The 10,345-nt window shown below is 42.8% G+C and overlaps 1 protein-coding gene across 1 annotated transcript; it reads right to left on the bottom strand.

Moving 5' to 3' along the window:
• Positions 1 to 4,968: 4,968 nt before the first annotated feature.
• On the bottom strand, positions 4,969 to 9,299 carry LOC115199980 (thyrotroph embryonic factor). Its single transcript, XM_029762597.1, has 4 exons — positions 9,052 to 9,299; positions 7,950 to 8,354; positions 7,327 to 7,544; positions 4,969 to 7,064 (listed from the first exon to the last, which is right to left on the bottom strand). The coding sequence occupies exons 1-4, from the start codon at positions 9,089 to 9,091 to the stop codon at positions 6,849 to 6,851; spliced, it is 879 nt and encodes a 292-aa protein (XP_029618457.1). The 5' UTR covers positions 9,092 to 9,299; the 3' UTR covers positions 4,969 to 6,848.
• Between the last annotated feature and the right edge of the window lie 1,046 nt (positions 9,300 to 10,345).

Below are 10,345 nucleotides of genomic sequence, written 5' to 3'. Positions count from 1 at the left end.
AGATGTTTGCATGACTCCCTGTTGACTACACTGGGCTCTGCTCTCCTATGGCGTGTTGATGTTTGGCATAAACATGCTTGGTCAGCTACTCCTTGGCTCCCTTTATCTCCTCACCGCCCACTCACCACATCTCATTCCCGTCCTCCATCACCCTCTCATCTTCCCTTTATCTCCGCTCTGTTCTCACCAAATCCCTATTTTTCCCCCTTAACCTTTCTGCTCTCTATCCCATCGCATTTCCCCACTCATCCCTCACCCCTCTCCTCTATTCCCCCTTGTCTTTGAGGCTGTGTTTATGCAACACTGCTCCCCTGTGTGGATGTGATCGTTACGTAACATCTCATACTCCGTTGGAATACTAATGTAGATGAGGTAGGGGGATAGGCAGAGCAGAAACAGAGGACCTCAAATCTGTTTTTGTGTGTCTATGTGCGTGTGTGATAGACAGACAGCGCATGAGGCAAGAAGAGTGATCTGCTCCCTGTTTGTCTCCCAGCATCACAATGTGCATCCTGTCAGCGTTGGTCAAAATCACTGCTGTTCGATTGTTCAGGCAAGGTCAAGGCAAAGGCTCACCTTTCATTGAATTCCACTTCATAAATATGATTGATACGTATCCCATACATTGGTACATACAGATTAAAAAACACAACAGGAAATGCATCTTAATTTAAAAGAGAAGGAAAAAAATGCACTTGGCAGGCAAAGTTTGAAATGTCCTCAAAGTAATGTTTATCCTATCGGGAGTGTTATTGTTGTTAAAAGAGACAGTTATCATTTTTTGACTGTTTTCTACATACAAAGAGGCTATTCTTTTAGGATGACCTTGGTTGTTTGTATTGTGAAGGGCTGTTTCAGCCTGGAGTTGGTATCTTTTATAATGGTTGTCTATGCAGATCTGGTAGGAAGTAACTGTAATTGTATTCATGAACCATGTAAAAAGGAATAATTCAGTCCCCACCACCTCATTGAGAAGACTTCATTATCCTGAAACACGTGTAACATAAGGACCCAAAAACAAACATCTGACATCACAAAAAGCTAAAGTCCAATTAATTTGAAAAAAAATATTTTGTATTTTACAAGATGTTTCAAACTAAAATAAAAGGAATCATTTGTAACCTTGTGACTGCCCAAGGTCAAACGCTACAACAGTAAAGGTGGCACTAAAAATAGGAAGTACACTACATGACCAAAAGTATGTGGACACCGGCTCATCAATCATCTCATTCCAAAATCATAGGCATTAATATGGAGTTGGTCCCCCCTTTGCTGCTATAACAGCCTCCACTCTTCTGGAAAGGCTTTCCACTAGATGTTGGAACATTGCTGCGGGGACTTGCTTCCATTCAGCCACAAGAGCATTAGTGAGGTCGGCACTGATGTTGGGCGATTAGGCCTGGCTTGCGTTCCAATTCATCTCAAAGGTGTTTGATGGAGTTGAGGTCAGGGCTCTGTGCAGGTCAGTCAAGTTCTTCCACACCGATCTCAACAAACCATTTCTGTATGGACTTCGCTTTGTGCGCAGGGACATTGTCATGCTGAAACAGGAAAGGGCCTTCCCCAAGCTGTTGCCGAAAAGTTGGAAGCACAGAATCGTCTAGAATATCATTGTATGCTGTAGCATTAAGATTTCCCTTCACTGGAACTAAGGGGCCTAGCCCGAACCATGAAAAACAGCCCCAGACCATTATTCCTCCTCCACCAAACTTTACAATTGGCACTATGCATTGGGGCAGGTAGCGTTCTCTTAGCATCCGCCAAATCCAGATACGTCCGTCGGACTGCCAGATGGTGAAGCATGATTCATCACTCCAGAGAACACATTTCCCTTGCTCCAGAGTCCAATGGCTGGGTGCTTTACACCACTCCAGCCGACGCATGGTGATCTTAGTCTTGTGTGTGGCTGCTCGGCCATGGAAACCTACTTAATGAAGCTCCTGACGTTGCTTCCAGAGGCAGTTTGGAACTCTGTAGTGAGTGTTGCAACCAAGGACAGACGATTTGTACGCGCTTCAGCACTCTGCAGTCCCGTTCTGTGAGCTTGTGCGGCCTACCACTTCGCGGCTGAGCCGTTGTTGCTTCTAGATGTTTCCACTTCACAATAACAGCAGTTACAGTTGACCAGGGCAGCTCTAGCAGAGAAGAAATTTGACGAGCTGACTTGTTGGAAAGGTGGCATCCTATTACGGTGCCACGTTGAAAGTCACTGAGCTCTTCAGTAAGGCCATTCTACTGCCAATGTTTCACTATGGAGATTGCATGGCTGCATGCTCGATTTTATACACCTGTCAGCAACAGGTGTGGCTGAAATAGCCGAATCCCCTAATTTTAAGGGGTGTCCACATACTTATGCATATACAGTGCATTCGGAAAGTGTTCAAACCCCTTCCCTTTTTCCACATTTTGTTACGTTACAGCCTTATTCTAAAATTGATTTAAAGAAATCCTCATCAGTCTACACACGATACCCAATAATGACAAAGCGAAAAGGTATTTAAAATTAAAAACTGAAATATCACATTTACGTAAGTGTTCTGACCCTTTGCTATGAGTCTCGAAATTGAGCTTAGGTGCATCCTGTTTCCATTGATCATCCTTGAGATGTTTCTACATCTTGATTGGAGTCCACCTGTGGTAAATTCAATTGATTGAAAAGTTTGTGGTCATACGCACATCCTTAAAAACATAGGTGCTGGGCTAATAAAGAATACTAGTATAGAACAAGCACACTGTTAAAGCTCCCAATTCACCGCTTTACTGACAACGTTTACATCCAAAACGGTTCTTCGTCAGGTCAAACAAACAAACTGAGTGCTCATATCCCAAAATATACACATTTCACCTCACGTGACCATTGCAGACATGATGCATGGTGGGTGCAAAAACAATTTGTCTATCTCTAATAATTTAATAACAAGGAGATGGGTACATGTACTAGTTCCAGAAAATAATATATATTTACAAAATGACCAAGTAGGTGACCTGGAAGGCAAGACAAATCAAAGTGACATATTCATGTAAAAAATGGTCTGATATTAAACTCTTGGTTCAGACCTCTATGAGACATGGTACACAAATGGTGAATCCAATACAATTCTCTTCTCAATAATAGATTATCAGTATCAATTCAATTGAATTGGACATGATTTGGAAAGGCACACACATGTCTATATAAGGTCCCACAGTTGACAGTGCATGTCAGAGCAAAAACCAAGCCATGAGGTCGAAGGAATTATCCGTAGAGCTCCGAGACAGGTCCCCAAGAACACAGTGGCCTCCATAATTCTTAAATTGAAGAAATTTGGAACCACCAAGACTCTGGCCGCCCAGCCAAACTGAGCAATCGGGGAAGAAGGGCGTTGATCAGGGAGGTGACCAAGTCCCCGATGGGAACTCTGACAGAGCTCCAGAGTTCCTCTGTGGAGATGGGAGAACCATCTCTGCAGCACTCCACCAATCAGGCCTTTATGATAGAGTGGCCAGATGGAAGCTACTCCTCACTAAAAGGCACATGACAGCCCGCTTGGAGTTTGCCAAAAGGCACTAAAGGACTCTCAGACCATGAGAAATCTGATTCTCTGGTCTGATGAAACCAAGATTGAACTCTTTGGCCTGAATGCCAAGCGTCACGCCTGGAGGAAACCTGGCACCATCCCTACGGTGAAGCATGGTGGTGGCAGCGTCATGCTGTGGGGATGTTTTTCAGCATCAGGGACTGAGAGACTAGTCAGGATCGAGGGAAAAATAAACAGAGCAAAGTACAGAGAGATCCTTGAGGAAAACCTGCTCCAGAGCGCTCAGGACCTCAGACTGGGGCGAAGATTCACCTTCCAACAGGACAATGACCCTAAGCACACAGCCAAGATGTTCAAAGACCCCAGTCACCCAAGTCATGGACTGTTTTCTCTGCTACCGCACGGCAAGCGGTACCTGAGCGCCAAGTCTAGGACCAACAGGCTCCTTAACAGCTTCTACCCCCAAGCCATAAGACTGCTAAACAATTAATCAAATGGACACCGGACTATTTACATTGACACACCCCATCCCTCCATTTGTTTTTTACACTGCTGCTACGCTGTTTATTATAGTCACTTCACCCCTACCTATATGTACAAATTACCTCGTTTAACCTGCACATTGACTCGGTACCCTCTGTATATGGGGTGGCAGGTAGCCTTGTGGTTAGAGTGTTGGGCCAGTAACCGAAAGGTTGCTGGATTGAATCCCCGAGCTAACAATGTAAAAATATGTCGTTCTGCTCTTGAGCAAGTCCGTCAGTTCCCCAGGCGCTGAAAACATGGATGTCGATTAAGGCAGCCCCCCGCACCTCTCTGATTCAGAGGGGTTGGGTTAAATGCAGGAGGAACATTTCAGTTGAAGGCATTCAGTTGTACAATTGGTTTTCCCCCTTTAAGACAACGCAGGAGTGGCAGAGGGACAAGTCTCAGAATGTCCTTGAGTGGCCCAGCCAGAGCCTGGACTTGAACCTGATCAAACATCTCTGGAGAGACCTGAAAATAGCTGTGCAGTGATGCTCCCCCATCCAACCTGAGAGTATTTGCAGAGAAGAATTGGAGAAACTCCCCAAATGCAGGTGTGTGTAGCATCATACCCAAGAAGACGTGAGGCTGTGATTACTGCCAAAGGTGCTTCAACAAAGTACTAAGTAAAGGGTCTGAATACTTATTACATTTTTTATACATGTGCAAACATTTCTAAAAATCGGTTTTTGCTTTGTCATGTAGATTGAAGAGTTATTTCTACAAAGAAAATGAACATAGTTTGGGACAACTTGGAGTTTAATTTCTACATACAAACTGACTATCATACCTAAATGTTGGTCTATCAATCTGACAAGATTCTGCACCAAGCTTAAAATCACTGTTAAAACAACTATATGCCTAAGCATATAACATAAGAATGTCAGTGCAATGCAATGCCTTCCATTGAAGCAAATTCAGTAAATATTTGTTTTGATCCTTTAATTTACAGACATAAGTACATACACTTAGTGTAAAACATACAAACATTACACCATTAACACATTTTCGTGCAGCAGGATTACTGGGAAACTTAATTGGAAGCACACATGAATTTGCACCATTTCAACATTTTGTCTATCATAGTTATTTTATAGAAACAAAGCAGAGTCAAATTAATATTATTGCCACATGTATGATTCTAATATGCATAATAATGAAGATCGGCACAGGAACACAAATTCATCAGACACTTAAGAGATTGAGTCCCTTTACTTAACAGTCTGCTATGTAGTATTTGCAACAATTGAGGCACGGCCACTTTGACAAACAGAACTCTGCATCGACTCTGTGCCTTGACCTATAATTTTTTAATCAAACTTAACCAAAACCACCTTTCTTGTGCTCACAATTCCTGTCAACATGGTCGTAGGCACCCCAACCCTTCAAAATTATTGGTATCCAATAAGATAGGAGTATTAAACAATGGAAGTGTTGGATGAGGTAAATAGGAAATTGTCTTTAGAAAAAAAATATATTTCTGTAAAATTCTGGTTGAAAACCTGTTTAAAAAAAAAAGAATTCTAAAACCACAGTTTGTCCATTGAGATCCCTGCTTAGTCATTGGGTTATTGTTTTCTTTCCTCTAAAGAAATATAAAATCTGACAGATTGTTGCACATCAATCAATAGATGCATTGTTAAAATACAGCATTGATCATAATAGCTATTCAACAAACATAAGGAATAGCAGTAAATTAAGATGAAAAAAAAACAAAACAGGTATTGACAGAATAACTGACTCAATCCCAGACAAACTACAGGAGGCACAAATAGATAGTGCCCTCTACTTGCAGTGTGCAATGAAATAAACCAACAAACATAGTAAATACCCCTACACCAGTGAGGGCCCTTATTAATGCCTGACCTATGAGCAATAAACATACTGAGAAAAGACAGTCCTTGCCATACTACTTTTTAAAACTCCTCTTTCCCCCCTCAAAAGAAATACTGTTTTTTGGGGGAAGATATTAGAAGCATGTGTGGGTCATGTCGTAATAGGAAAAAAGTTCCCGCCCACCCCTATATCTAATCTTCACCTACAAGGTGTTGCTTTGGAAGGGTTGAGTGCAAAACAGGGGTAACACAATCTATGTGGTGCAAGAAGAAGACTACATAGTTCTCTACACACACACACACCTCAGTGTGGTACAAGCAAAGAGACATAGAAGAGCTGTGACCGGACAACACCACCATCTCGCCCTTTCTCTGACCAATATCAATTATTTCCTCTGTGTACGATCACGGCGGTGCAGCCCTCAATCTGTCCTTTCTGTTATTCATCGTTTTCTCCCCTACCTCATTATGAATAAATCAAGAGTTCACATGTCCTTCTTCAGAGCCTCTGCATGAGTACTTGAAACAGAGGTGAGAGACAGTCAGTTACTGCAAACAGTGGGAAGAGGAGGGCAGGGGGACAACTCTCATTATTGACTACTGATCACTGATGATGTTCATGCTTTGGTCCACAAAACAACCCGTTAATACGCTGTATAAATGTGTGTGTAACTTCTCCAGCAGCTGTCTCTGACTCAGTGATAAGACCTGACTAGCAGTAATTGAGTCCCTGTATGTGTAGGAGCCAGTCGCTCTCCACAACCCTTCGTGTCCACCTCTCGCCATGTTGCTGCCTGGCTCACTGACAGTGTGTATCCATGCCTCCACTGTCGTGTTGGAAAGGATCTAGAACTTGACGCAGTGACCGGTGTTCACCATGAAAGCAGTGCAATTCAGATTCTCTTTGTGTCGGCGTTTTGGGGGGCGTTTTTCTTTTTCGGTTCTTTTCTTGAAAGATAAAGTTTGTCCCTTACAATGGTCCGTATTTGGCTTCGTATCGGGACATGATGTTCTTGCAGCGACCACAGTCCTTTCGCAACTCAGCCACTTGTAGCCGCAACGCCGCATTTTCCCTCTCCAGAAACGAAGCGCGCACTGTGATTTGGTTCTCCTTCAGCCGCCGGGCGTCACGTGAACGTTTGGCTGCCACGTTGTTCTTCTTCCTCCTCGACCAGTATTTATCGTCCTGTGGGAGACAGAGGATTGTAATACAAAATAATAGAATCAGTGTTGTGGAAACATCCCTAATCCCAGACAAGCCCCCTTATTTCATGGCTTACTACTCGCTCATTAATTTTGCTGGTGTAACATAGTGATACTACAATCTTCATCAACCAATGATTATTTGTTGCCCAATTGCAGTGGCTACATTCTCATTATCCTACTACAGAACAACCAGTTCCATCATTCATCACCTCCCTGAAACAAATATTCACCGGTCATCTTACCTTCTGCTCAGTGGGCACAAAGACCTTTTTGGCCTTCTTGATCATGGGCTGTGGTTTGAGGTCCTCGTCAGAGAACTTGTGTTTGCGTGGGTTGAACAGCTCACCCCCAGGCACGCTGGACAGCACCAGGTCTGTGGGGTCCGGCTGGAAGTTGATGTCCACCTCAATGTCCTCCGGGTCGATGGGAGTGGGTGTGAGTCGGTCTGCAGACTTCCCCTCTAGAGGGAGACAAAGTGAGTTCAATGAGGAGTATATTTTTATATATTTTGGTGGCTGTTATGTTTTTATAATCTTGAAGGCTATAGTTAATTGAAAATTCACAACTGTTTGCTATATTTTTTCCTTAAGACATACTAAGGTCAGCCCTATATCAATACTGCCATTTGCTAATGCTGTAGAGCTCAGGTTTCACATGTACGTGTGTCCATGTTTGTGCTGGAGGCAAGGTGTCGAGTGCGTCGGATAAGTCTATTTGACATTTGAATACAATATGGGAGTATCTAGGGTCAGCATGTTGCAAGCGTCTATTACAGTGTCAGTATATGTGCATGTTGAGTTCAAAGGTAGAATTTGTTACAGTGGTACCGCGTCTGGGCTTTTAACAATGGGCCCCAACAATGTACCTTTTTTATTTTTAGACACTTCAACCTCCGCTACTTCTAACACAGAATCTTCATCGTCCCCATCTTCTTCTTCCTTCTCTTGTTCAGCTGGCTCTAAGGTGAGTGTGACGGTCTGTGTGTTAGAGATGGTGAAAGGGGGTCTTGTCCCCTTGGTTTCCTCCTGGGCCAGGCTCTTCTGCAGCTCCTCCTCTAGGGTGACTGGGATGCCATTCTCCTGCAGGAACTCATCCAGGTCCATGTACTCCAAGTGGAAGGTCTCCCCGTCATAGGGGATGGTCTTCTCCCAGATGGCAGGGGTAAGGGAGGCGGACACCCCTCCAATGCCTGTACCTCCAGTCCCACCACTGGCCCCTCCAACACCGGCCTCGCCATTATCGGCAGAGCACAACTTCTTCTTCTCTATTTCTGTGGAGATAACCGTGAAGAGCATAATGGGTGACGGTTGCACGGCCATGTGGACACAAACAGGATGGTAAATAAAGGAAAATAGAAGTCCGATGTCATGAAAAGAAGTAGGGGAAAAAAAGTGGTGAAATGACAGAATGAGGTAAAAGAAAGGGGGGGTGCATCAACCCATAAAAAAATGGGGAAGGGAAATCTGGACTTGTCAACACAGCCCCTAAACACAAAAACGAACATGAAAAAAAATATTAATTGCCCTTCAAATGCAAGAAAATTATGTACTCATATTGTATGTGAAAAATGGTTTGACTGCAGTGCTCTAGGACAAGCAGGGAGGTGTGAGAACTTTATGTTCTTTTTCCCTCCCTCACTCAGTTCACTGCCTCAGGGGAAACTGGCACAGCACTCAGAATGTACAAAGGTTTTCCTTCCCCAGTACTGCTCTATACTTGACACATTTGAACAACTATTGTACTAGTTATATATAATTATCAAACATAGCTGATTAAAAAACAATTGTGTCCAGTTGTTTGAGGTAACACAAACGTTCATTAGAAGCACTACTACGTCTCCATACACCAGACAACATGTCCGCGAAGTCAACGATCACATCAGATCTATGCAGTTCACATAAAAAAAATGTGTACATTGGAAAGGATCTCTCCATTCATCCAAAACGAAACCAGTAGGCTAGTCTTACCATCGTCGCCTTCGAGAATATTAGGTGGGGGAATGTCCATAATCTTCTTCAAAACAATAGGAAACGATTTCTGTGGATTCGACCTAGGCTGCAGAGTGTAGTTTCCCAGGCACTGTTAGCAATATCCGTGAATAAATTAAGTCAAATCAGTGTTTCAGTCTGTTGCTTTGAAACCTGTTTCACAAATTAAAACGTTGTCATAACAAACACCACAGATCCCGTCGGTCGAAGCCTACTGCGAGCCCTGTTTCCTTATTCATGAGCTATACGCCTCTTCAGAAAATACTCGGCGCGGATTGGTCACAAATGTATCTTTTAATACTTTTTTAAAATATTATTTTATTTCACCTTTATTTAACCAGGAAGGCTAGTTGAGAACAAGTTCTCATTTGCAACTGCGACCTGGCCAAGATAAAGCATAGCAATTCGACACATACAACACAGAGTTACACATGGAATAAACAAAACAGTCAATAATACAGTAGAAAAAAGAAAACAAAAAGTCTATATACAGTGAGTGCAAATGAGGTAAGTTAAGGCAATAAATAGGCATGGTGGCGAAGTAATTATAATATAGCAATTAAACACTGGAATGGTAGATGTGCAGAAGATGAATGTGCAAGTAGAGATACTGGGGTGCAAAGGAGCAAGATAAATAAATAAATACAGTATGGGGATGAGGTAGGTAGATAGATGGACTTTTTAAGTAGCTGACATAGAAAATTCGCTGGTGAGCCAGTCAACAGAAGCAGTAGAACACACCGAGAGCTCATTGGCTGAAGGACCACTCCGTTTCAATCCTTCGTATGGAAATAACTGTACATTGCGTGCAGAATGTCAACATTGTGTCTCCTGACTCCTATTGTTGCTACATTTAGCTAAACCATATAGATCTAGAACGGTATGACTATGGCCATTCACTGACCCTGGGAACTGGAGGAGACGAGGACGGATGATTCGCGACATTAATGTCAACTACTAGGCTATATCAAATCGTAGGCCAGGCTTCCCCAAACGGCGGCGGTTTTATTTGGCCCCCCAAGTTTTCTGAGAAAATAATTAAAGACATTTTTTGTTTTCATTGTTGGAGATAAAAACACCAGGAAATCAGCTCCAAGTGATTTTAATTTTGTACATCTGTTCCCAAGTATTCCCACTCATAGAGACATATGTGATCATATAATAATAATGAATAACAATTGATTGGGTTTATATAGCACTTTTCTACCAACTGAGGTACTCAAAGCGCTATACATCGTAGGGTGAAACTCACCTCACCCAACATCAATGTGTA

Source organism: Salmo trutta, chromosome 1 (assembly GCF_901001165.1).
Source record: "Salmo trutta chromosome 1, fSalTru1.1, whole genome shotgun sequence".
In the NCBI taxonomy this organism is placed as follows: Eukaryota; Metazoa; Chordata; class Actinopteri; order Salmoniformes; family Salmonidae; genus Salmo; species Salmo trutta.
This window is presented reverse-complemented; position numbering and strand designations above follow the sequence as displayed.